The 27,911-nt window shown below is 44.1% G+C and overlaps 1 protein-coding gene across 3 annotated transcripts in view; it reads left to right on the forward strand.

The window, feature by feature from the left end:
- LOC127635303 (partitioning defective 3 homolog) overlaps positions 1-27,911 on the forward strand; it is a 605,753-nt gene that overhangs the window by 237,380 nt on the left and 340,462 nt on the right. For all 3 annotated transcript variants that reach the window (XM_052115228.1, XM_052115230.1, XM_052115229.1), the window contains exon 5: positions 22,097-22,234. In XM_052115228.1, coding sequence (XP_051971188.1) covers positions 22,097-22,234 — 138 coding nt within the window. The remainder of the gene's footprint in view (positions 1-22,096; positions 22,235-27,911) is intronic.

The raw sequence follows: 27,911 nt of genomic DNA on the forward strand, positions 1-27,911 counted from the left end.
CTTTGGCTTTAAATTAATCAAAGAGAGGCACACTCTCTGTTTTCCTCCTCAGCTTCCCCGGGGCAGCCAATGAAAAAGAGGCCAATTATCATTGCAGAATGGCTGCTCTTTTTCTGTGATGACAAGCCTTCAGTGCTTTGGAAACAGCAATATTCCAAATTAAAAGAGGGGGAAAGGGGAGGGAGCAAGGGAAGATGGAGTACTCACAATGTGACACCACAACCCACGATGAGATTATTGCGTTTCATGGCATTCCTAGTAATCCTGTTTAAAAGCACTTTGCTTGTCTGTTCCTCAATAATCCAAACAGTGCACTCTCATTTTTGCAGAGCAAAATAATTAAGCTGTTATTTTTACCTTTCGTTCTGCTCCGGATAATTTTATTTTGCATTGTTGTGTCTGAGGTGTGGTGACAAAAGCTTGAGGTGTTTGGAAGGTCTGGTTTTGGTTGATACTGTCAGAAGACTATAAGAAATGGGGTGAATATAAACGTCCACAATTTACACACCATATAATTCATTAAATGAACATGAATATGATTGTTCACCATGCAGTAAGAATATCTGTTGCTGTGGATACATTTCTTATAGAACTTGCCTTTGGGATTATATTTACAGTGGGTACGGAAAGTATTCAGACCCCCTTAAATTTTTCACTCTTTGTTATATTGCAGCCATTTGCTAAAATCATTTAAGTTCATTTTTTTTCCTCATTATTGTACACACAGCACCCCATATTGACAGAAAAACACAGAATTGTTGACATTTTTGCACATTTATTAAAAAAGAAAAACGGAAATATCACATGGTCCTAAGTATTCAGACCCTTTGTTCAGTATTTAGTAGAAGCACCCTTTTGATCTAATACAGCCATGAGTCTTTTTGGGAAAGATGCAACAAGTTTTTCACATCTGGATTTGGGTATCCTCTGCCATTCCTCCTTGCAGATCCTCTCCAGTTCTGTCAGGTTGGATGGTAAACGTTGGTGGACAGCCATTTTCAGGTCTCTCCAGAGATGCTCAATTGGGTTTAAGTCAGGGCTCTGGCTGGGCCATTCAAGAACAGTCACGGAGTTGTTGTGAAGCCACTCCTTCGTTATTTTAGCGGTGTGCTTAGGGTCATTGTCTTGTTGGAAGGTGAACCTTCGGCCCAGTCTGAGGTCCAGAGCACTCTGGAGAAGGTTTTCGTCCAGGATATCCCTGTACTTGGCCGCATTCATCTTTCCCTCGATTGCAACCAGTCGTCCTTTCCCTGCAGCTGAAAAACACCCCCACTGCATGATGCTGCCACCACCATGCTTCACTGTTGAGACTGTATTGGACAAGTGATGAGCAGTGCCTGGTTTTCTCCACACATACCGCTTAGAATTAAGGCCAAAAAGTTCTATCTTGGTCTCATCAGACCAGAGAATCTTATTTATCACCATCTTGGAGTCCTTCAGGTGTTTTTTAGCAAACTCCATGCTGGCTTTCATGTGTCTTGTACTGAGGAGAGGCTTCCGTCGGGCCACTCTGCCATAAAGCCCCGACTGGTGGATGGCTGCAGTGATGGTTGACTTACTACAACTTTCTCCCATCTCCCGACTGCATCTCTGGAGCTCAGCCACAGTGATCTTTGGGTTCTTCTTTACCTCTCTCACCAAGGCTCTTTTCCCCCGATAGCTCAGTTTGGCCGGACGGCCAGCTCTAGGAAGGGTTTTGGTCATCCCAAACGTCTTCCATTTAAGGATTATGGGGGCCACTGTGCTCTTATGAACCTTAAGGGCAGCAGAAATGTTTTTGTAACCTTGGCCAGATCTGTGCCTTGCCACAATTCTGTCTCTGAGCTCTTCAGGCAGTTCCTTTGACCTCATGATTCTCATTTGCTCTGACATGCACTTTGAGCTGTAAGGTCTTATATAGATAGGTATGTGGCTTTCCTAATCAAGTCCAATCAGTATAATCAAACACAGCTGGACTCAATTGAAGGTGTAGAACCATCTCAAGGATGATCAGAAGAAATGGACAGCACCTGAGTTAAATATATGAGTGTCACAGCAAAGGGTCTGAATACTTAGGACCATGTGATATTTCCGTTTTTCTTTTTTAATAAATGTGCAAAAATGTCAACAATTCTGTGTTTTTCTGTCAATATGGGGTGCTGTGTGTACAATAATGAGGAAAAAAAATGAACTTAAATGATTTTAGCAAATGGCTGCAATATAACAAAGAGTGAAAAATTTAAGGGGGTCTGAATACTTTCCATACCCACTGTATATGATGTAATTTCTACACCACATTTTTTCAAACATCAGCTTACCATTGTTTTTGTGCCATCTTAAAATCCAAGACCACAGCACTACAATTGAGGTTATGTCCCCCATTTTGGGAAGCACATGCACTTTCAAGGGTTTTTGACAATTAAGGATGTCTGATGATAAAAATGACAAATCTAAAAATAAATATGTATATATATTTTGAAAAATATGTCAGATTTGTTTTTTATTAATGATTTAATTGTGTACACTCAAGTGTTTTTAAGGTGGAAAGAATGTTTAATACCTTAAACCACTAGTACATCATGTTTGCCAAAATTTATGAAACCAATAAAGACAAAAATATTAAATTTAAATTAACCTGACATGTTTTTAAACAAAATTTTTAAAGATTTGTAATTTTTTTTCATCTTAGACATCCTTAATTGTGCAAAACCCTTGAAAATGCATGCGCGCCCTCCCTCCCCTTTCCACCTCTTTTAATGCATGCAGTAAATTGAAAGCATGTTCATAATAGCAGATGTGTATTCAAGTCATTTTCTGTGTGAATTGCATTTTTTTTAATGTTTTTATGTTGCTTAGTATAGGCATAATAAATAAATAAATATGATTGTAAACATAAAAATCCTTTCAACATTTATTCAAAGCATTGTTTTGTCCTCAAAAACATTTCCTCAAATGGAGGCACATCATCTGTCTCTCTGTATCTCTTCCTGAACTTTAAGAAACCCATAGGCCTCCTGCTGCATTTGGAATCTTTGCTGAAGTTGGTCAATGCCTCAATCACTTAACATGCACCACATAAAGTCTTGATTCATAAAGCCGACCACATAAATCCTTCACCCATCTTATAACCCTTTGACATATTGCTCTTCATGTTCTTAGCTGCGTCCCCTTTCTCCTCTATGTTAACCTGCTGTGTAATGTTGGAGTCACCTGTATAGATCATTTTACCATGCAGATATATCAAAATGATTTTGTGTTCCAGCACTTTTATGTCTATTGTGAAATGGCTCATGCCATAACTGGAAACTCTTTTCCTCACTCACTCCGACAAGGTCTTTAGCCAAGAGCAACTTTGCTCGCTGGGCTTTATAGGCTAAGGCCCCCTGTGTCACTGGATAAAATGTTTTAGGTTTGCTCTAAAAACTCTCCAAATGGAGATATGATTTGTAAGCCATAACTTGAGGGCATTTAATTTCACCTTCGTGAAAACATGCAGTGTAAAATTAGAGACGTGGTGTGAATTATTAGATTGTAATTGAGCTTTTTAGGAGTGAAAAATTAAACTAGCATGTCTATAAATTTAGGTGGCATAAATTATATCAATGCAGGGTTTAGATCCAAGATAAGCTTTCTTTGTACGCCAATCATTATATTATTAATATTATTATAATTTTTTTATATTGCATTGAGTCTTGTCTTATCTGGAGAGCAATTACAGTAAGGCATGAGTGAATGGGATATCAATTATATGAGGAAATTGGGATTTAGTATTACCTAAGCTACATTTTAGTTAAGAATGTTGCTATGCTGGTAAATAATTACATTTACATTTTTGCATTTGGCAGACGCTTTTATCCAAAGCAACTTACAGTGTGCTTATTACAGGGACAATCCCCCGGAACAACCTGGAGTTAAGTGCCTTGCTCAAGAACACAATGGTGGTGGCTGTGGGGTTTGAACCAACGACCTTCTGATTAACAGCCCTGTGCTTTAGCCACTACGCCACCACCACTCAATAATAATATCTGTCTGTTATGATTTTATGATTAATCTAAACGTCTAGGTTACGTATGTAACCTCCGTTCCCTGATGGAGGGAACGAGACGTTATGTCAGAGAAGCGACACTAGGGGTCTCTCTTGAGCGCCGATATTCACCTCTGGACTATGAAAAAAGGTCAATGAGAGTTGGCAACCAGTATTTGCATGTCCCGCCCCCGAACATACGGGTATTTAAGCGGCGCAAATATGGGAGTTCATTCAGGATTTTTCTGAGGAGCCGGAAATGGTCCGGCCACAACAGTGGCTCGGCTCAGCGACGTGGCAGGGGAGACACAGCGTCTCGTTCCTCCATCAGGGAACGGAGGTTACATACGTAACCTAGACGTTCCCCTTCTGTCGCTCTCTCCACGTTGTGTCAGAGAAGCGACACTAGGGGTCCACTTATAAAAGTGCCATGCGCTGAGCCGTGTACGTGAACTGCTGATACAGGAGCGAGCAGGTATTCTTACGTGCAGGACGACCAAATGTATCAGGCTGCATGTACCCTTCCCCAATGCCCCATTTAAGCCATCAGGATTCCTTATCGTTACCCTGGAGGGGAACAAGGTGCTGGCCGCCAACCTGGGAACGGGCCAAGCCTGGCCGGGCCTCTTTTCTCTCTATGTTTCTCGCATAGAGCAACTAAGGCTGGGGCCCTTACACGCATTGAGGGAAGGGGGTCTTAGCCCTTATTCAGGGCGGAGAAGACCCTGCGGAGGCCACGCCTACCCGAGAGGGGAGGCAAGTTAAAGTGGCAAGACCATCAGAGGCCTGCTTAGGGCCTATGTGGAAAAGTCGGTGCGGTGGTGAATCCAGCCTCATAGAGGGGGAAACATACAGCACGGCAGCCGAGGCAGCCATGACTGCCTAAGGGAAACACGGGAGTCAGCTCGCCAGAGGGGACAGAACCATGGTGTTACACACAGGGGGAGTCCGAAGGAGGCCTTACCTGTGGAGCACCTATACCAGTACAGGGTATCTTGCGGTACCCACAGTGGTTTGGGTCAGCGAGTTCCTCCGCTGAACTGCGACGCACGAGGGCTAGGGAGGAATCGACCAGTGTCCCAAACCTTAGATCTCCTGGGATTGAAGGCGCACTGTTTCCTCTGGTTAGGGGGAAGGGCGCTAGGTGCAAGCGATTCACCCGGTCAGATCGTGGGCGTGCCACCGAGTTCTACGGGCTCGGTACCTGAGAAAACACGGGACGATACTGACTCAACTCGGAGATTGTAGAATCTCGCAAAAGTGTTAGGTGTTGCCCAGCCCGCTGCTCTACAAATGTCTGCTAGGGCAGTGCCCCTAGCCAGTGCCCATGAGGACGCAACACTCCTGGTGGAGTGAGCTCGGACCCGCAAGGGGGGGGGGGGCACGGCCTGGGTGTGATAAGCCAGGGAAATGGCGTCGACAACCCAGTGGGTGAGTCTCTGCTTGGAGACAGCATTCCCTTTCTGCTGTCCCCCAAAGCAGACGAAGAGCTGCTCAGAGCGTCTGGTGCTCTGTGTGCGGTCCAGATAAATACGTAAAGCACGTACTGGACACAGCAGTGAAAGGGCTGAGTCTGCCTTCTTCCGGGGCAGCGCTTGCAGGTTCACCACCTGATCCCTGAAGGGCGTGGTAGGAACCTTGGGCACATAGCCCGGTCGCGGCCTTAGGATCACGAAAGTATCTGCCAGACCGAACTCCAGGCAAGCGTTGCTAACAGAGAATGCATGCAGGTCCCCGACCCTCTTGATGGAAGCGAGCACGATCAGCAGGGCAGTCTTCTGAGAGAGGGCCCTGAGTCCAGCTGAGTCAAGCGGCTCGAAGGGGGGACTCTGGAGTCCCGTAAGGACGACTGAGAGATCCCAGGAGGGGAACAGGGTAGGCCGGGAGGGAGTTATCCTCCGGGCACCTTTTAGGAACCTGACGATTAAGTCGTGCTTACCAAGAGACTTGCCGTCTACCGTGTCATGGTGGGCCGCGATAGCGGCAACATACACCTTGAGGGTGGAGGGGGACAGCCTCCTCTCCAGCCTCTCCTGAAGAAACATGAGCACTGACCTAACTGCGCACTTCTGTGGGTCTTCGGCTCGGGAAGAACACCAGTCCATGAACAGACGCCACTTTAGAGCGTAGAGATGCCTGGTAGAGGGGGCTCTGGCTTGATTGATTGTATCTATGACGGTCGGTGGTAGGCCGGCTAGATCTTCCGCATCCCGTCCAAGGGCCAGACGTGGAGGTTCCAGAGGTCTGGGTGCGGGTGCCAGAGCGTGCCCCGTCCCTGAGAAAGAAGGTCCTTCCTCAGTGGAATTCCCCAGGGAGGGGCTGTCGTGAGGAGTGTGAGGTCCGAAAACCAAGTCCGGGTAGGCCAGTAAGGGGCTACCAGAATGACTTGCTCCTCGTCCTCCCTGACCTTGCATAGCACCTGTGCAAGAAAGCTCACTGGGGGGAATGCGTACTTGCGCAGCCCCGCAGGCCAGCTGTGTGCCAACGCATCTGCCCCGAGGGGAGCCTCTGTCCGGGCATACCAGAGCGGGCAGTGGGAGGTTTCTTGGGAGGCAAACAGGTCTACCTGAGCCTTGCCGAACCGGTCCCAAATCAGCTGGACTGACTGGGGGTGGAGACAGCACGTCCGCTATCACATTGAGGTTGCCGGGGATGTGAGTGGCACGCAGTGACTCCAGTCGCTGCTGACTCCAAAGGAGGAGACGACGGGCGAGCTGTGACATGTGGAGGGAGCGTACTCCGCCTTGGCGGTTTATGTAGGCTACGACCGTGGTGCTGTCTGTCCTGACTAGGACGTGTTTGTTCCGAATTAACGGAAGAAACTTCTGCAGGGCCAGAAAAACAGCCAGCAGCTCTAGGCAGTTGATGTGCCAGCGCAGCGGGCCTCGGTTCCACCGGCCTGCGGCTGCGCAGCCGTTGCATACGGTGTCCCAACCCAATTTGGAGGCATCGGTTGTGACCAGAACGTGTCGGGACACCTGCTGCAAGGGTACTCCTGCCCTTAGGAAGTAGAGGTCTGTCCAGGGTTTGAAGGTTTGGCGGCAGGCAGAGGTAACTTTTATGTTGTGCGTGCTGCGGCGCCATGCTCGTCTCGGGACTCGAGTCCGGAGCCAGTACTGAAGTGGTCTCATATGCATCAACCCCAGCGGCGCGGCCGCCGCGGAGGATGCCATCTGCCCCAGGAGCTGTTGGAAATGTTTTAGCGGGACCATGGCGCCTGGCTTGAAGGAAGCAAGGCATTTCAGCACTGACTGAGCACGCTCATTGGAGAGACGTGCTGTCATTGGGACTGAGTCTAACTCCAGACCGAGAAAAGGGGTCCCCCCACCGGGGGACGGAGCGGTCTTACCACCTCTGGAGCTAACGTCTTGGGCTCTTGGTGCGTTGTCTCAGGAGCGCCTGGGAGCCTTCCGGGTCCTCGAGGGGGTCCATGAGACAGGGGGCGTGCGCTTCCCGTGGTTTTCTCGACGCTGGGGCTGAGAGCTGGGCCCGGGTTGAGGCGGAGCAGTGGCTTGCCTTCTGGCCGCGGGAGGACGCCCTCGGTGAGCAGACGGGGCATGCGCCGTGGCGGCAGGCTTGCGGCGAGGCATGATGTGAGAGATGGCCTCCGTCTGCTTCTTCACCATGGAGAACTGCTGGGCAAAGTCCTCGGCGGTGTCGCCGAAGAGGACGAACTGGGAGACAGGGGCATTGAGGAAGCGAGTCTTGTCGGCTTCACGCATCTCGACCATGTTCAGCCATAGTTGACGTTCCTGGACCACTAGCGTGGCCATCGCCTGCCCGAGCGCTTGCGCTGTGACCTTCGTCGCTCTCAGGGCGAGGTCGGTCGCTGAGCGCAGTTCCTGCAGCGTGTCGGGATCAGGGCCACCCCCGTGCATGTCGCGTAGTGCCTTGGCTTGGTGGACCTGCAGGAGAGCCATGGCATGCAGGGCGGAAGCGGCGCATCTGGTGGCGCTGTAGGCCTTCGCTGTCAGCGAGGAGGTTGCTCTACAGGTCCGGGAAGGGAGTACGGGGCGACCTCGCCAGGTGGTAGGGTTACCGGAGCACAGATGGATCGCAACTGCCCTATCCACCTGGGGAATCGCCTCGTACCCATGGCGCGCTCCGCCATCGAGGGTGGCGAGGGCGGACGAGCCTGTGGCGATGTGACGAGTGGAGAGGGGTGCTCTCCACGAAGACGTCAGCTCGTCATGCACTTCCGGGAAAAACGGGACCGGGGGGGGCGAGGCTGTCGGCGCCCAGACCCCAGGAACCAGTCGTCGAGCCGTGATGGTTGTGGGGAGGATGGAGGGTTCCAATCCAAGCCCACGCTGTCGGCTACCCGGGAAAGCATGTCCGTCATTTGTGCGTCAGCCTCAGCCTGGGCGTGCAGGCCCGAAAGCGGCAGCCCAGGGGAGTCCTCAGCATCAGATAACCCGCCCTCCGATGCCACGGCGAGCTCATCGGCTTCCATCTCAAGAGGGTCGGCCGACTGGCTGTGAGGCGAGTCACCGCTACCTTGAGCACGGACAGGAATCAACGAGTGTGTCGGGCGCGGGTGGTCCGAGGGGGCGTACCCGGCGGAGCTGCACCCGCTGCCATCCCCAAATCGCCTCCATCACCAGCCGCATCGTCCTCAGTCCCATGGGAAGAAGGAGTGACACGGGGGGCGGCTGGAGTGGCTTGCTCACGGTTGTAAGCAAGCCGCGACCGCAACGTTGTCATGGTCATGTTCTCGCAGTGAGAACATGAACCATCCACAAACGCGGCCTCGGTGTGATCTCTACCCAGACACACGAGACAGCGCCTGTGGCCGTCGGAAGCGGAGAGCACTCTACCGCATCCAGAAACAACACAGGGGCGGAAAGGCATCTTAAAAGGACGTTCAACGCCGCTGTGTTTTGCTCTTTTAGAGGAAATTACTCTTTTAAATAAAATCACTCTTTTAGGGAAAAAAGAGTTTTTAAATCTGCACTGTCGATGCGCCCAGGGGCAGGAATGCACAGCCGTGCAAACAGGAGAAAGCCGCTGTTGTGCGCCGTAGAATCCAACAGCATGCAGCAGAGGGATAACAGGAACTCGGTGTGTATACGCAGCAGTTGCAGACACGACCATCGGCTCAGAAGAAATTTTCTGAATGAACTCCCGTATTTGCGCCACTTAAATACCCGTATGTCCGGGGGCGGGACATGCAAATACTGGTTGCCAACTCTCATTGGCCTTTTTTCATAGTCCAGAGGTGAATATCGGCGCTCAAGAGAGACCCCTAGTGTCGCTTCTCTGACACAACGTGGAGAGAGCGACAGAAGGGGAACTACTATTAACAGAGCATGAGGAAAACAGATACAGTATACAGTTGAAGTCAGAGGTTTACATACACTTAGGTTGAAATCATTAAAACTAATATTTTAACCACTCCATAGATTTCAAATTAGAAAACTATAGTTTTGGCAAGACATCTACTTTGTGCATGACATGAGTAATGTTTCCAACAATTGTTTACAGACAGATTGTTTCACTTTTAATTGAACTGTATCACAATTCCAGTGGGTCAGAAGTTTGCATACACTAAGTTAACTGTGCCTTTAAGCAGCTTGGAAAATTCCAGAAAATTATGTCAAGCCTTTAAAAAATTAGCCAATTAGCTTTTGATAGGCTAATTGGATAATTGGTGTAATTTGGATGTATACCTGTGGATGTATTTTAAGGCCTACCTTTAATCTCTGTACCTCTTTGCTTGACATTATGGGAAAATCAGTAAATATTTGACCTCCGTAAGTTTGGTTCATCCTTGAGAGCAATTTCCAAATGCCTGAAGGCACCACGTTCATCTGTACAAGCAACATTATGCAAGTATAAATACCATGGGACCAAGCAGCCATTATACCGCTCGGGAAGGAGATACATTCTGTCTCATAGAGATGCATGTAGTTTGGTGCAAAAAGTGCAACTCAATCCCAGAACAACAGCAAAGGACCTTGTGAAGAAGCTGGAGAAAACAAGTTTACAAGTATCTATATCCACAGTAAAACGAGTCCTATATCGACATAACCTGAAAGGCTGCTCAGCAAGGAAGAACCCACTGCTCCAAAACCACCATAAAATAGCCAGACTACAGTTTAAAGTACACATGAGGACAAATATTTAACTTTTTGGATAAATGTCCTCTGGTCTGATGAAACAAAACTTTAACTGTTTGGCCATAATGACCATTGTTATGTTTGGAGGAAAAAGGGTGAGGCTTTCAAGCTGAAGAACATCATCCCAACCGTGAAACATGGGGGTGGCAGCATGATGTTGTGGGGGTGCTTTGCTGCAGGAGGGACTGGTGCACTTCACAAAATAGAATAGCATATTGAAGCAAAATCTCAAGACATCAGCCATGAAGTTAAAGCTCGGTAGCAAATGGGTCTTCCAAATGGACAATGACCCAAAGCATACCTCCAAATTTGTGGCAAAATGGCTTATGGACAACAAATTCAAGGTATTGGAGTGGCCATCAGGGCCGTAGCCGGAGTTTGAAAATTAGCAAGGTCCACGGTGAGGTGTCAAGATATAAATTAAGTATGGGGGGGGGCAAGATGGCATTGTACAGTGAACATCATTCCAAGCCAGCTCCGGTGGCATTTATCAGCTTATGGGTTTATTTATTAGGTCTGTGTGGTAAAATTGCGGAATTTTAAACGGGAGGTATCTTAACATGAGCCTGGATAGTTATTTTCTGAAAACCCCAGAGAACATGTCAAAAAACATGAACAAAACGACGAAGAAAACTCCAAGCGCGGACAATGGTGGTGTGCTAACATCAGATGCTAGTACAGAATGTAATGACATTGGTTCAAGCAGTATGGAGCCAAGCATCATGCAAGCTTTGGAAAAAATAACTGATAACCTAGCTAAAGTAATCGACACCGGCTCGGATCCGGTGAAATTCTTCGAAAGATGGGTTCTTGATTACCTCCGAATGAGCGTAAAAGAGGGCCGACTGAAGCTCGACCGGGCTCACCGTTCTTTGGCACCGAAACCCGGCCCAAATCAATGTCCCAGACCATTGGTATTGAAGTTCCACAACTTTAGAGACAAGCAGCGAGTAATGGATGCTGCGCGTCGGCTTGGATCTCAAGAGTTTGATTCCACACTCAGTGGGCTCAAAGTCTCCTTCTTCAATTATTATTCAGCTGAGGTGGTCCGGAGACGTAAGGCTTTTGATGACATAAAGGTCCGACTAAAGAACGTGAACATTGGCTATGCGTTGCTGTACCCGGCTATCTTGAAGGTGACCGTGAATGGAAAGCAAAGAAGATTCGACTCTCCAACCGAAGCCGCGTTGCTAGTCCAGTCATTAGAACAAGGACGTGAAGGGACTTCAGCTCAGACTGATATACCAGAGATCGGAAAGGGACATTAGTTGATTGGATTTACGGGATATGTGAGTAACCTCCTGTTAGACTGTGTACAATATATATTTTATCCGTGCAGCAATTATAGCCACTGCGAGTAAGCAGATGTTTTTTGTTTTGTTTGTACATTCCAATGCTGTGTAAATTCCTTGGTAGAGTGTAGCCTGACTATAGGCACACTTATAGGTAAACTGTTTTTTTGGAGTAAGACTTGAATGGAGAATTTTCCTAGGCATGCTGCTTGGATGTGGAAGAAGTTTGAAGAGCCCTGCAGGTTAAGTAGCAGGGACAGCCCCCTGGAGTTTGTGGGCTTTTTGTTTTTTTATTTGTTTTTTAACTTGTGTGGGCCTGGTAACTATATTTGCCTACACTTGTATTTTCTGTATAATGGTTCTTGTTCTCTTTATTTTTTCAGTTTTTTCTCTTGGCTCAGTGACTGTACATATGCTGTCACATGGTTTTTGATTTATGTAGGCCCTCCCTACATGATGGGTTTAGCTAGACAGTATGGCTAGTAATAAGTTACGTCTGTGTACATGGAATATTAAAGGGGTTCATAGTCCTGTTAAAAGAAGGAAAGTGCTGAAAGTGCTTTTGCAAGAAACACATTTGGATGACGCTGAACATCTAACATTACAAAGGGAAGGGTTTGATCAGGTCTTCTTCTCCTCATACACCTCCAGAAGCAGTGGAGTGGCTATTTTACTGAGAAAAAGTCTTCGATGGTAGACTGTATTAAGGACAAGAATGGGCGGTATGTTATTGTTAAGGGTGTTTTGCAAAGTACAGTTATCCCCCCCTGCTCATCCCTCTGACTTTATAACTAAGGTGTTCTTGGATTTCTCTCAGATTAAGTCAGATATTGCTATAGTAGGTGGGGATTTTAACTGTATATGGAACCCTCTCATTGATAGACTACCTCCTAAAACTGTACCTCTTTCTCCACAATCTAAAGCACGCATGGGAGGAGTTGGGATTTGTTGATGTATGGCATACAATCCATCCTACAGACAAGGCATACACTTTTTTCTCTCCACTTCATGGGTGTCACAGTAGAATTGACTACTTTTTTCTGTCAGGACTTTCTCTACACACAGTTTTATGTTGTTCAATTGGCAGTATTTTAATTTCGGACCATGCCAGTGTAATACTGGATCTCTCCCTTAAGGGTGTAAACACCAGAGGGAAATACTGGAGACTGAACACATCTATTTTGAAAGATTATACGTTTATTACCCATTTTACTACTGAATTTAGATTTTTTTTTCTCACTAACTCTCAGTCCACAGAGGACCCTGCCCTATTAGGGGAAACCGCTAAAGCATATGCTAAAGGGTTGATTATTTATTTTTCGGCCAGTAAAAGGTGGCACAAAATGGAAAAGGAAAATGTGTTAATGGCTGAGCTTATAGCTAAAAAAAGAGTATATGTTGAATCCTCATCTTGTGTTAAGAGATTATCTAAGGTTGTTCTGACAGCAGCTATGAGGATTCAACATATACTCTTTTTTTTAAAGAGTTAATCTTAAGTTAAACTCAATTTTTCAGACAAAATCTAATGAGCATGGGGATAAGCATGGAAAATATATGGCATACCTCACTAAAAAAAGAGCAGAGTAACAAGCAATTGCAGCCATTTGTGATGCTCAAGGTAGTCGCATATATGATAATAAACTCATAATTGACACATTTAAGACATTTTATCAGAAACTTTATACTTCTGAACAGCCAAGCAATGCTTTTGTTTTAATGGATAAGTTCTTCTCCCAACTCAGTTTGCCAACTATATCGTCAGATCAACAATCTGTTCTTAATGCCCCAATTTCCAGAGAAAAGTTGATTAATGCCATAAAAACTCTACAGTGTGGGAAAGCCCCTGGACCTGATGGGTTTGGTAGTGAATTCTACAAGGAGTTTACAGACCTATTAGTTGACCCCTTACTTAGTATGTTTAATAACTCATTCTTACACACTGATCTGCCCAAGACTTTGAGAGAAGAAACATTTAACTTATTCTGAAAAAAGCGAAATGTCCTGAGTCATGTGCCTCGTATAGACCTATAGCTCTTCTTAACGTGGACCGGAAGATCTTATCAAAGATCCTGGCTACACAACTTGAAGGTCTCTTACCTAAAATCATACAGGAGGATCTAACCGGCTTCATAAAGGGACGGAATAATGTTAGGCGTCTGCTCAATATTATTCAGACCTTCCAGCAAAGACAGGTTAAAGGCTTAGTACTTTCTTTGGATGCAGAGAAAGCCTTTGATAGAGTTGAATGGACATATTTATTTTATTGTTTGGATAAGTTTGGTTTAGTGGATAATTTTATCAGATAGGGTAAGGTCTTGTATAGCAATCCCCAGGCGGCCATTCTGGCTAATGGGCTCAGATCAGACAGCTTCCCTGTACATAGAGGCACAAGACAGGGATGTCCCCTGTCTCCTCTTCTGTTTGCAATAGTTATTGAACCTTTAGCATAGGCCATAAGGAATACACACTCCATACAGGGTTTACAAGTGGGAAATTCTGATCATAAAATAAGCCTATATGCTGATGATGGGTATAAAGTTAATCTGACGAATTCAGAGGCAGTGCCATTAGGGAGCCTAACTTCCATACCAGCAACATTAACTTCTTTCCCCTTTAAGTGGTCACCATCAGGCTTTCTCTATTTAGGTATACTCATAACCCCTGCATTTAAGCAAATGTATAAAGCTAACTTTGTTCCCCTGTTTGAGAGGGTAAGGCAAGATCTGGAGCGATGGAGTTCTTTACCAGTCTCTTGGCTGGGACGTATAGCCTTGATCAAGATGAATATACTGCCTAGATTACTATAACCTATCCAAATGATTCCTGTCCTGTTTTCAAATGGGGTCATAAAGAAACTACATGGCTGCCTTAGCTCTTTTATATGGAGCAAACGTAAACCCAAGCTAAAGATGTCTACTTTGCAATTAACAAGCTCTGTGGGAGGTTTAGACTTACCAAACTTTAGACCGTATCAGTTGTGTGCACATATGAGATATATTTATGATTGGGTCACAAAAAGACAACTTTGGTTTGGCTGGATATTGAAACTTCACTTTCAGAATATCCATTGAGGGACCTGCTGTTTATTAAGAAATTTTAAATTATCAGGTTGAGCTGTGGCAACCATGTCATTAAGTCATAGCGACTAATGCGTAGACTTGAAAGGAGGTCTAAATTAACATCTGTTTTCACTCCTATTCGTAACAATCCTGACTTCCAGCCGGGGTTAATTGATGCTGGCTTTATACAATGGGGTAATAATGGCATAAACACATTGAAAGATTTATTTGCTGATAATACGTTACTGTCATTTCAACAAATGGTTGAGAAATATGGTATCCCCAGACAAGACTTCTTCCTATATTTACAGGTTAGGCATTATATATTGCATAGCACAACCTTAATTGGTAATCTTGAAGTATCCCCTCTTGAAAAATGCCTGTTTCAAACAGTTAGGAAAAGGTCTGTCAGCCTGTTCTATGTAGCTATGCGTGCTGAGCCACCTCTGGCTTTGCAAGGGCTTAGAGATAAATGCAAGAGGGACCTTTCTGTTACTATCAGTGATAATGAGTGGGAAGATATATGGAGATATACTAACTCAATTTCAGTTTGTAATCGTGCCAAAGCAATCCAATTTAAATATATACACATATTTAAAAAGGAGAAAAAGTCATAACTTCATACTTAATTTATGAGTGACAATTTACCATTGTTCATACATACTATCCAGAGTTTAATTATGGTATTAGAAAGATTCTGTTAAGCAAAAAAAATAAAAATAAAAATCACCATGGTTAGATGTAATTATTGTATGTAATTAATTTGTAAAAATAATAAATACAAATAAATAATAATAATTATGGAATTTGTATAAATTAGAAATATATACACTATTTATGTCAAAATACCATAGTTACTACTACAGTTAATGTTACTACAGTAACAGTCATGTATATTTCTATAAGGGTGCTGATTTGTGGAATGAAAAGTCAGTAATTACAATTGTGAATGGAACAATGTTTTCCTGTTTACCTCGTCACTGTAGTTTAATATGATGGGCTGTTTAATCTTGTTTCAACTAGCTTCAGCACAGAGCCTTTAAGTGTCTTTTTATCAGATGGGTTTATAACAGAGAATTCTGTGTCAAATTCAAATAGGTCGCACGCAACTCACTGCTAACCTTGGAACAGCACGCAGCTAGCACATTATGCCACATTACGCCTGGCAAATGCTCTGCGCAGCTTCTGGTAGCACCATTTTGTCACACTCTTTTAGTATTTGCGTACACTAAAGAATCCAACCAACTTTCTAAACTAAATTATACATTCATGCAGACGTGTATTTTTTTTTAATTCAGAAGTACATAGCATCAAAATTTATTTTTGAATATAAAAAAATGACCGAGGTCCAGACGTGGTGGCCATCACAAAGCTCTGACCTCAATCCGATAGAAAATTTGTTGGCAGAACTGAAAAAGCATGTGCGAGCGAGGAGATCTACAAACCTGACTCGGTTACGCCAGTTGTATCTGGAGGAATGGGCCAAAATTCCAGCAATGTAATGTGAGAAGATTGTGGAAGGCTTCCCAAAACATTTGACCCAAGTTAAACAATATAAAAGCAATGTTACCAAATACTAACAAAGTGTGTGTAAACTTCTGACCCACTGTCAATGTGATGAAAGAAATAAAAGCTGAAATAAATAATTTTCTCTACTATTATTCTGACATTTCACATTCTTAAAATAAAGTAGTGATTCTAATATTTAAAGAAAATGTAAATATTAAAAGCAGAAATTCTTGAAAAAAATTGTTGTAAATAGTTTGGAATAATATTTTTTATTATGTCCTTCGAATGAGACGTTAAACCTAGGTCCTGACACTCTGTGGTCATTAAAAATCCCAGTGCACGTTTTGTAAAGAGTAGGGGGTGTAACCCTGGTGTCCTGGCCAAATTCCCCCCATTGGCCCATCTCAATCATATCCTCTTAATAATCCCCATCCATTAATTGGCTCTATAACTCTCCTCTCTTCTCTCTACCGATAGCTGTTGTGTGGTGAGCGTACTGGTACACTATACAGGTGGATGCTGAAGACAGGTGGTGGTTGAGGAAAGTCCCCTGTTCACTGTGTAAAGCACTTTGAGTGTAGTGTCAGAAAAAAGTGCTATGTAAATGTAACATTCATTCATTCACATTCATTTATTCATGTCTTAAAAAATATTAAGTGAATTATTATTATTATTAAATAGAAGCGAGACTACCAAGAAACGAATATACATTGTTTTAACGTATATAACCCTGTTGATGGATCCCTAGCATTTAAGATGTATCAACCACAGCAGATGATAAGCCATCATTCAAACCCACAATGTCCATAACTCTGGAAGGGGATGGAAAAATGCTGTCCCGCACCTGGGACAACTTATCCATTTTGACTGAAATCTCCGAAGGCATTCTTTCCAAGAGAGAGACCAGAGTCGAAAACCACACTTGAGATTGCCAATACGGCGTCACTAATGAAAGCCGAACACGAACCTCCCAAACTCTCTGCAGAACCGAATGCAGTAGGCTGATCAGTGGAAATGCGGCCACTGATGCTCACTGTCGGCCACTGATGCTCCAGCGCATCGATGCCCAGCGGTGCCCGGGTGAGAGAAAACCAGAGGGGACAGTTTGACATCTCGCTAGATGCAAATAGATCCATTTCCGCTCTGTCAAACCTCCTCAAGATTTGTTCTACAATCTGAGGATGTAATGTCTATTCTCAGACTGGATGAGGACATGACTTCCCCTAAATTCCAGAAGGAAGAACCTCAATGCCAATAGCACCTCTAACATCTTGCCAATTCAGCCGCTGACCCGTCCATACTCCCTGAGCTGGAAGTTTTTTATACACAGCGCTCCAACCCACAGAGGAGGTGTCTGCCTTTATCACTTTATGGCGACACACCTGTTCCAGTGGAACGCCTATGCTCAGAGAGCGGATCCATTTCCATGATAACAGAGCTTGGTAGTACCCACACGTCACTGATTCGACGGGACAAAATGCACGCTTCGGTGGTTGAAGTCCCGTTATGGAGTTCATCCAGCACCGAAATTTGTCACATGCAACATGCTCAGGAAAATGACAATGGATGCTATGATTATAAACCACAACATAATGTGAAATGTTCTTGCAGGGAGAACATCTTCCACTTGAACATTGCTAAACACTGGCATAATGACAGAACACAAGCTGGAGACAGGCGCGCATGCATTGTTTGCGAGTGTAGCTCCATCCCTAGAAATTCTGTTGCCTTGGAAACAAGATGCTTTTGTCTAGGTTGACTCACAGCCCTAGACTGCTTAAGTGACTGAGAATGACATCTCAGTGTTGGACAGCCAAACTCTTTGAGTGAAGTAAAACCAACCAATCATCGTGATGCGAAAAGCAGATGCCCTGAAGCCTCAAAGGCATCAATGCTGCATCCATGCATTTTGTGAACGTGCGAGTTGCTAATGCAAGTTCGAAATGAAGGATGTAAAATCGGTACGCTTTGCCCCCAAAAGTAAACCTGAGTAAACACATGTGCCTTGGCTTAATTTGAATGTGGAAATAAGCATCCTGCAAATCTACTGTCACAAACCAGTCCCCCGGCTGCACTTGTGACATTATACTGTAAAAAACGCATTCTTTCTCATTCGGATTACCCAATTCAGAATGCCTTGTAACTGCTGTCAAGGACAGAGTAATTAATGCATGATTCTCTATTGCAGCGCAACATGTACGCACTGCATGCCGCTCCTGGTTCACTTTTGGCGGCTGCCTTTCAATTAGCGGCACAGTGGAGGGAAGCCATTAAAAGTTATTTTGCCATAACTTTGGAGGTATGCTTGTGAACATTGTCCATTTGGAAGATCCATTTGCGACCAATGTTTAACTTCCTGGCTGATGTCTTGAGATGTTGCTTCAGTATATCCACATAATTTTCCTTCCTTATGATGCCATCTATTTTGTGAAGTGCACCAGTCCCTCCTGCAGCAAAGCACCCCCACAACATGATGCTACCACCCCCATGCTTCATGGTTGGGATGATGTTCTTTGGCTTGCAAACCTCATCCTTTATCCTCCAAACATATCGATGGTCATTATGCCAAAAAGTAAAATTTTTGTTTCATCAGACCAGAGGGCATTTCTCCAAAAATATCTTTGTCCCCATGTGCACTTGCAAAATGTAGTCTGGCTTTTTATGGCAGTTTTGGAGCAGTGGCTTCTTCCTTGCTGAGCAGCCTTTTAGATTATGTCGATATAGGTCTCATTTTACTGTGGATATAGATACTTGTCTACCTGTTTCCTCTAGCATCTTCACAAGGTCCTTTGCTGTTGTTCTGGGATTGATTTGCACATATTGCACCCAAATACATTCATCTTTATGAGACAGAATGTGTCTCCTTCCAGAGCGGTATGATGGATGCGTGGTCCCATGGTATTTATACTTGCGTATTATTGTTTGTACAGCTGTTTAGGCATTTGAAAAATTGCTCCCAAGGATAAACCAGACTTGTGGTCATCCATTTTCTTTTTTTTTGTGGTCTTGGTTGATTTCTTTTGATTTTCCCATGATGTCAAGCAAAGAGGCACTGAGTTGGAAGGTAGGCCTTAAAATACATCCACAGGTGCACCTCCAATTCAGTACACCTCCTATCAGAAACTAATTGGCAAATTGTCTAATGGCTTGACATAATTTTCTGGAATTTTCCAAGCTGCTTAAAAGCACAGTTAACTTAGTACATGTAAACTTCTGACCCACTGGAATTGTGACAAAGTCAATTAAAGTTAAACAATCTGTCTGTAAACAATTGTTGGAAAAAATACTTAAGTAGATATAATAAGTAGATGTCCTAAATGACTTGCCAAAACATCTAGGTTACGTATGTAACCTCTGTTCCCCGATGGAGGGAACGAGACGTTGTGTCAGAGAAGCGACACTAGGGTCTCTCTTGAGCGCCGATATCCACTTCTGATATATGAAAAAAGGCCAATGAGAAGTTGGCAGCCAGTATTTGCATATCCCGCCCCCGGACATACGGGTATTTAAGCGGGGCAAATACGGGAGTTCATTCAGGATTTTTCTGAGGAGCCGGAAATGGTCCGGCCACAATAGTGGCTCGGCTCAGCGACATGGCGGGGAAGACACAACGTCTCGTTCCCTCCATCGGTGAACGGAGGTTACATACGTAACCTAGACATTCTCCTTCTGTCGCTCTCCACATTGTGTCAGAGAAGCGACACTAGGGGTCCACTTATAAACATGCCATGCGCTGAGCCGTGTACGTGAACTGCTGATACAGGAGCGAGCAGGTATTCTTATGTGCAAAGACGACCAACTGTATCAGACTGCACGTACCCTTCCCCAATGCCCCATTCAAGCCATCAGAGTCCTTCTCGTTACCCTGGAGGGGGGGAACAAGGTGATGGCCGCCAACCTGGGAATGGGCCAGCCTGGCTGGGCCTCTTTTCTCTCTATGTTTCTAGCATAGAGCAACTACGGCCGGGGCCCTTACACGCATTGAGGGAAGGGGGGTCTTAGCCCATCTTTCAGGGGGAGAAGACCATGCGGAGGCCACACCTACCCCGCAGGGGAGGCAAAGGGTGACATATACCTCACATGGCCTGTTAGGACCTATGTGGAAAAGTTGGTGCGGTGGTAGATCCAACCTAGTAGAGGGGGGATAGCGTACAGCACGTGACCGAGGCAGCTGTAACTGCCTAAGGGAGACACGGGAGTCCGCTCGAGAGGGGACAGTACCATGGAATTACACACAGGGGGAGTCCGAACAGGAGGCCTTACCTGTGGAGCACCTATTCCAGTACAGGCTAGATTGGGTACCCGTAGTGGCTTGGGTCGGCGAGTTACTCCGCTGAACTGCGGACCCAAAAAGGGTTAGGGAGGAGTCAACCAGCGACCCGAAGATGGGATGTCCTGGGAACGGAGGCGCACTATTTTACCTCGGTTGAGGGAAAGGGCGCCAGGCGCAAGCGACTCACCCGGCCAGATCGTCAGCGAGTTCTACGGGCTCGGACCTGAGAAAACACGGGACGATACTGACTCAACTCGGAGATTGTAGAAAAAGTGTTAGGTGTTGCCCAGCCTGTCGCCAAAGAGGCCAAACTGTGCTGTGAGCGGCGCCCAGACCCCAGGAACCAGTCGTCCAGCCGTGATGGCTGTGGGTAGGATGGAGGGTTCCAATCCAAGCCTACGCTGTTGGCTGCCCGGGAAAGCATGTCGGCCATCTGTGCATCGGCCTCAGCCTGGGCATGCAAGCCCGAAAGCAGCAGCCCAGGGGTGTCCTCAGCATCAGATACCGCACCCTCCGATGCCGCGGCGAGCTCATCTGCTTCAATCGCAGGACGGTAGGCGGACTGGCTGTAAGGCGAGTCGCCGTTGCCTCGAGCACGGACGGAAGTCAACGAGTGTGCCGGGGTGCGGGTGGTCCGAGGGGGCGTACCCGGCGGAGCTGCACCCGCTGCCATCCCCAAATCGCCTCCATCGCAACCGCATCGTCCTCAATCCCATGGGAAAAAGGAGCAATGCGGGGGGCAGCTGGAGTGGCTTGCTTACGGTTGTAAGCGAGCCGCGACCGCAACGTTGTCATGGTCATGTTCTCGCAGTGAGAACATGAACCATCCACAAACGCAGCCTCGGTGTGATCGCTACCCAGACACACGAGACAACGCCTGTGGCCGTCTGAAGCGGAGAGTACTCTACCGCATCCAGAAACAACACAGGGGCGGAAAGGCATCTTTATAAAGACACGTCCTTAAAAGGACGTTCAACACCGCTGTTTTTTGCTCTTTTAGAGGAAATTACTCTTTTAATAAAATCACTCTTTTATGAAAAAGGACTCGTGAGAGTTCTTTTATAATCTGCACTGTCAAAGCGCCCAGGGGCAGGAATGCACAGCCGTGCAAACAGGAGAAAGCCGCTGTTGTGCGCCGTAGAATCCAACAGCATGCAGCAGAGGAATGACAGGAACTGGTGTGTAACTCGCAGCAATTGCAGACATGACCATCGGCTCAGAAGAAATTTTCTGAATGAACTCCCATATTTGCCCCGCTTAATTGCCCGTATGTCCGGGGGCGGGATATGCAAATACTGGCTGCCAACTTCTCATTGGCCTTTTTTCATAGATCAGAGGTGGATATCGGCACTCAAGAGAGACCCCTCTCTGACACAACGTGGAGAGAGCGACAGAAGGGTTACTATAGTTTGCTAATTTGAAAATCTGTGGAGTGATTAAAAAATTTGTTTTAATGTAAACTTCTGACTTCAACTGTATTACGGTTTCATTTTCTGTTAAAGCATGATTTTCTGTAAAGTTGCTGTGAAAATATGTGTGTTGTGAAAAGTGCTATACAAATAAAAATGACTTGACTTACCAATGCTAAACACTAATGCTTCCTAATGCATCTAAGAAAACATTGAAACTTTGAATGATTACATTTATAAATAGTCTCAAAATTCCGAAAACAAACCCTCTTAAATTTGTTCGCAAGTGGTCACTAGAGACATATTTGAGTCACATGTTTGTCCCAGGTGTAAATCGCAATTGTGGCTGATTATTTGTGATTGAATAGCCTAAGACACATGTTAATACCAGGCATAAACAGCCTCTTTCAGTGTATGAATTGTATTTTTTAGGGTGCAGGTCTGGATGCATACCACAGCCTGCCTCGTGATACTGTCGCCTGGGCGACACAGTTTCAGAGGGAGAATGCCCGCTCGTCTCTCAGTGCCAACCATCCCTTGGTGGATCGATGGCTTGAGCGTCAAGAACAGGTACGGCACTGTTTCCCAAAATCCATCTGTAAACACCTGAAGCATGGGATGTTTCATGCTTAATTCCTGTAAACCTTGTTGGTCTTCATAGACTTACAAATTGGGTTTTTGAGTAGACCAAGTTTTAAGGAGACATTCTTGAAATTAGCAATTCACAAACAAAGAATAGAGATGGAGGATTTGAGGAAGCGACTCCCACGTTGTCGTATTGTGATTTCACTATCTTCATAAATGAGGCCACGTCCTCTATAATTGTCTTTGAAATTCAGCTCTTTTGTCAAGGCTTTGGTGGAATCGTCTAAAGGTATGTGGGATTCGTTTCAATTACTCTCCCTCTTGCTGCAAAATCAGAAATAAAAGAGAGAGAGTGTGTGATGAGAGAAAGAGATTGAGATGTTCAAGGTGCATGGCATGCTGGGGGAAATTCACTTATTCATTTTCACAATCAATTTTCTTGAACCACCAGTATAAATTTCTCTCATTTACCCCAATTTCTTTCAGTTCTTCATTGAAATGGCTGTGAGGTTTGGCTGCTTGTTTGCAATTCAGGTGGTCGTAGTTTCTCATTCCCCAGCAGCTTGACTTTGCTCGCTGAGAAACCCCCCACCCAAGGGCCTGTGGCACAGAGAGTCGTGCATCATCATTAAGGAAGTCGTCTTGCATGTAGGGGCCTCTGGGCTGGATGTTGGGCTGCTGGTGGGTTGAAAGCAGCAGTCAGTCAAGGTCTGGGCTCAACCTGACAGACTCATTCATTTAAGTTTCAGTCTATTACAGTTTAGCCTGAACCCCCTGGTCTGTTGCCCACCCCCATCTTGCTCAAGCTACACAGTCATAGCACCTCTGCCCTCTTCTCTTATTTCTCTTTGCCTGCTTTCTACCATTTTCCCTTTTACTCACTTCTTTAGCAGGAAGTGGTTAGTTGAAGTGACAGGCTGATTTCAGGGCGGATGGAGCATTCTGTTACCATTCGAGCAAAGTTATCACATTAACACCTATATTTAGGTGCTAAATCAGGGCACACCATACACATTCATTGTTTATTATGAAGATTATATACCTTGAAGAAGTCCTTTCCCATTTAATTTTTGTATTTATTTATGAATCATCATACATAATGAGCTTGTAGTGTTACTACAGTAGCTACAGTTCTCTAATCTTCGAGTATCTCTAAAGTAGTTTAGCCTTTAGCTGTGTCCCAAATGACACACTATGCACTCACCATATGCACAATGCATATAGCACTCAACCATGTAGTGTGTGAATTAAAAAAATGTAGTATGGTCCCAAATAGAACACTTAGGTTTCACAAGGTGTTTTAATTGACGGAAGCATTTACCATTTCACAGCTGACGGAAGTGATGTTTCAATCACATGCAATGTTTTGCCGCTAGCTTTAGCGTGTTAGCCAAACTTAATTCAGCACTTATATTCAAACAGTGTGGGGTGATATGAAAGCATTCAACTAGGTGCTGTCTTCCCTAAAGTTTTGCTAGTTGCTACATTGTCCATTATTTGCTTATAAATAATGATTTACTTATATAATTGTTTTGTCATATCAGCAACACAGTACGTAACCCTGTGCCTTACGCTACTTATCTGCGATCGCTGAGTGCATGAAGTGACGGACAAACTCTCTGTTTTCTGAAGATTAAATAAGATTAAATAAGTGCATCACACTCATAGTTTAGAATTTTGCAGAAGTGTATGGTTTTGGGTCCCACATTTTGTTTCTGTTTAGTAGTTACTAGCTTAGCTTGGAATCTTTTAGCTTGCACAGCACAGTAGATAGACAAACGAATATATGTTGTGTACTCCTTGCATTTTACTTTTACATAGACTGTCTCATTGTACTGCAATTGTCCCCAGTGGCTTATCACAAAGTTCTAAGCAATTATGTCTTTATTGCCATCTTAAATGTCCATTTAATCATCCATTTCCCCTTCACTTTTCATTGGTTCTAATTGTTTTTGTTGCCTTCCCTCTTAACAACAAACTCTGTTCGATATATCCTCCATTCCATTTGCATAATGTTGTGGCTTTTTTATAGACCTTGAGAAAGCTACTTAATTAAGCTTGGCAATTTCCTCTTTATTAAACACGGCAGGGTTGCCAACTTTGGCATCCTGGTTGGAGTGAGATTTCGATGACATGGCTTGAATCAGTCACACACACATTTTTTTTGTGTTAGTAGGCTTACAATCTTAAATATATAACACCTAACAAAACCTAATTAAACACAACAATAAATGTAATTATCAGTTGTTGTGAACACTTACATAAATTAAACCTGGCATTTTCAATTCAAAAGACACAACCAAGGCTTTGTTCTGGGTCAAAAAATGTCTTCAGTGGTAGTTAACCTACATGGTCATCCACATGCTCAAAGTTGGTTGATTTACATTATTAGTACATTATTTTTATAATAAATTATTTATAACTTAATTGTATGTTTACATTGGAAATACTGGTGTTATTTTTATAACCTTATTTTTATGAACCCTTTAGAATTTACTTTATATTAATATTATTTTTTTTTTTTATGTCAAAGTGCTATGGGAAATAAAACTAATCTATTTTAATCAAACTACTTAATTGAATTAGCACTTTATTTCTATAGGCTAGTTCCCTTTCATAGGAACTCTGCGTAGTCACATTGGGACATGCCCTAAGTGTCACGTGTTCTGAAGCCCTTATACAATCACAGCAATTTATTGGCTAATGGTGCTTAAGTGATGCCCCTAGTGAGTTACTTCACAGACTCCATAAAGGCGTTCACTTCCCACCATTGAGTCAGATTTTCTTTTCTTCAGTGCACGATCTGGTCTGGACCTTGTTGTACCAACTACTCATGTCGAAGTGAGGATCATTATTATCCTCCCTTTGGAGTGGGAACACAGGATGGAATTTATGATGTACCCCCATGCACGCGGTTCATCATTGAAGATTCTCACAACATGTGTATTTCCTGTGTGGGTTTTCACCATGCAGAAGCCACATAGGAGGGTTTGGATTGCCCACGATGTGATTTAATGAATGTCAACGCGATTCGTGAAAGGCTCGCCTCTTTTGGAAATTTGGTCAAGCCACGTGCTGATGCAGACTTCTGAACTTCTGCGGCAGATTTAATGATAATCTGAGGATGAAAAGAGCAACACTGTGCTATGCGCCAAAAACAATTATATTTTGACAAAATGTTATAGTTTCATATGAAATAATCTTAAATTATAATCTATTAGACCTCATTTTATATCAACAGTGGCAGTTGTAGTTAAAGATTCAGGATGTGTTTCTGATAGTTTCTTATTTTTCATAAATACTATAATTTGTTATTATATTATTATTATTTAAGACTAGCTACACTGACCTAACCATGGTAATGAGGAGCCTTTCCTCCTGTGTAATATGTGTGTTCTGTATGAATGATTTTTGAAATTAGGAAACAAATGGGATATAATGGGCTCATATAAGTAAATATGCTCTTCAATTTTTAAAAGGGGGGAGAGAAAACTTCCTGTAGATTTTGTTGTTGACATCAACAACAAAAATAATGTCACTTGATGCATGTTCTTGTACTGGAAAACCATGAACAAAACTATAACATAAAAGGAAATGCGATCCAGGATACATTAAATACAGGTATGTTTAATCTATGGCAGGTCGCCACTTCATTTCCAATGTAAAATCTGTCCTGAAAAAACAAGTTGAGAACCAGTGAGTTAAAGGTACAGACAGGAGCATTACATGTTAATTGTTAATAATCATAGGACATTACTTTAAAGCTCACACAGCTGATGTTATTTTTCATTATAGTTCATTTAACATGCTATGCTAACATGTAAACTGACATGCTTTAGTTATATAACATGTTAGCTTTCTTATTTTTTCTATTTATATTCAAAATGGAGACTTTTTTACACATCAATAAAAATGGTTTCAAGTTTCAATTATAATAAAGTGTTTGCTCAAAATAAATATATAAACAAATAAAATAACCCTTCTGTTTTCACTGATAATAGTAATTGTATAATACCGTGAAACCGTGATACTTTCTGAGACGGTTATCATAATATGAAAATCTCATACCATTGCAACCCTAAATGAAACAAAGGGTGAGCCCCCATTCAGTGAATGAAGCCAGTCCAGACATACGTATCTGTCATTCCTGTTTGACTTTCTGACATTATAGGGTTGAGTTCGCCATTGTTCATGCTTTGAACACCCGACAGCCAGAATATAGTTAAATGGCTTGCACTGGGGAGCCAACATTAAAAACTCACATTCCAAATTCAGCCTCTGTCTCCATGACCAAGGGTCTCGAGACCTGCATAACAGAATTCAATGTTTATCAAACACATATATGCACAAGACACACAGTGAACATAAGTACCACACATTGTCCCCACCATATAGAATACTGGGGCCATTGTGGCGAACCAGTTTTCCCAAATACACATTTCTCACAATGTTCGTACATTTTCCCCTGTTCAAAATACGTGGGAAAAGGTTTATTCTGTCAGTGTCCCTGCTGCAAAGTCATCTTAGGGCACTCATCTTTAATTCCTGAGTTCAATGAAGGCAAACATATTAACAAATTATCTTCAACCAGCCTCAGTAGTAGAGGAGCGAAGGGTTCCCTCCTCTGTGCCACTGGTTCTGGGGCAGTCGCCAAAAGTAAGCAAAGCGCACTATCTAGGGGTTACAGGTTGCGATGTCTGCCCATATGTCGGCTTGGCAGCAGCTGAAGGACATTTGAACAGGGTACTTCGAAACATGACATTTTAAAGGGTAACTAAACCCTAAACCAACTTTTTTTAGTTAATGATCTGTAAGAATGGGGCTTTATTAGTACTGGTCATTGATTCAAGTAATTGTTTTGACATTTGTGTATAAAGTGTTTTAATTCTACAATATATGGTGTAAAAACGTCTGAGTGCTGCCCTCTTCAGGTTGAACGGTGGCTACTGCATTTGAATTTTCCTATTGGCTGTTTGCGGTACTTCGTGACGTAAGCGGTGACAGCTGACGTAAGCAGGTTCCAGCTCACCACGCCCTTGGTACGAGCTACCACGCCCATGGCAGTATAAAAACCATCTCGTTTCAGTCAAAACCACTGTAGCGAGTCAGGAGTTGGAATTGCGAGTATTGAAAGCGATCAGGATAGAGTATTTTAGCATCTATTTAGCATAGCATTTATATAGTTATTTAGATAATTTCGTGTAGCCTAGGTAGTTAATTAGCATATTTGTTAGTGTAGTATTGTTAGAAGCATAGTTAGTTAGTAGCATAGTATTAGCGTCAGTTAGGATAGCTTCAAGTTAGCATAGATTATCTGTATTTAGTACAGTGGTCAGGATGGTACGTAGGTGTAATGTTGCTGGTTGCAACAGCACTGCTGGACTGTATTGCTTTCCATATAGACTTGGAAATTAGAGCCAGGGGTTTCACGTCCTTGTTCTGGAAGACCGTGAGTTCCGCCTAGAGCTGTAGGAGTGTGCAAACTGCATTTTACGCGGGATTGCTTCTCCAACGCAATGGAGGTGGAAATGGGCTTCTCCAAACAGCTTGCGCTGAAAAGCGACGCAGTGCCAAACGCTGCTCCTCCTGCATGGACTCCACCACCACAGCGGCGTCTTGAGGTGAGTGATCATATATATTTGAATCACAATTTATGGTTAGG

Source organism: Xyrauchen texanus, chromosome 42, assembly GCF_025860055.1.
Source record: "Xyrauchen texanus isolate HMW12.3.18 chromosome 42, RBS_HiC_50CHRs, whole genome shotgun sequence".
NCBI lineage: Eukaryota > Metazoa > Chordata > Actinopteri > Cypriniformes > Catostomidae > Xyrauchen > Xyrauchen texanus.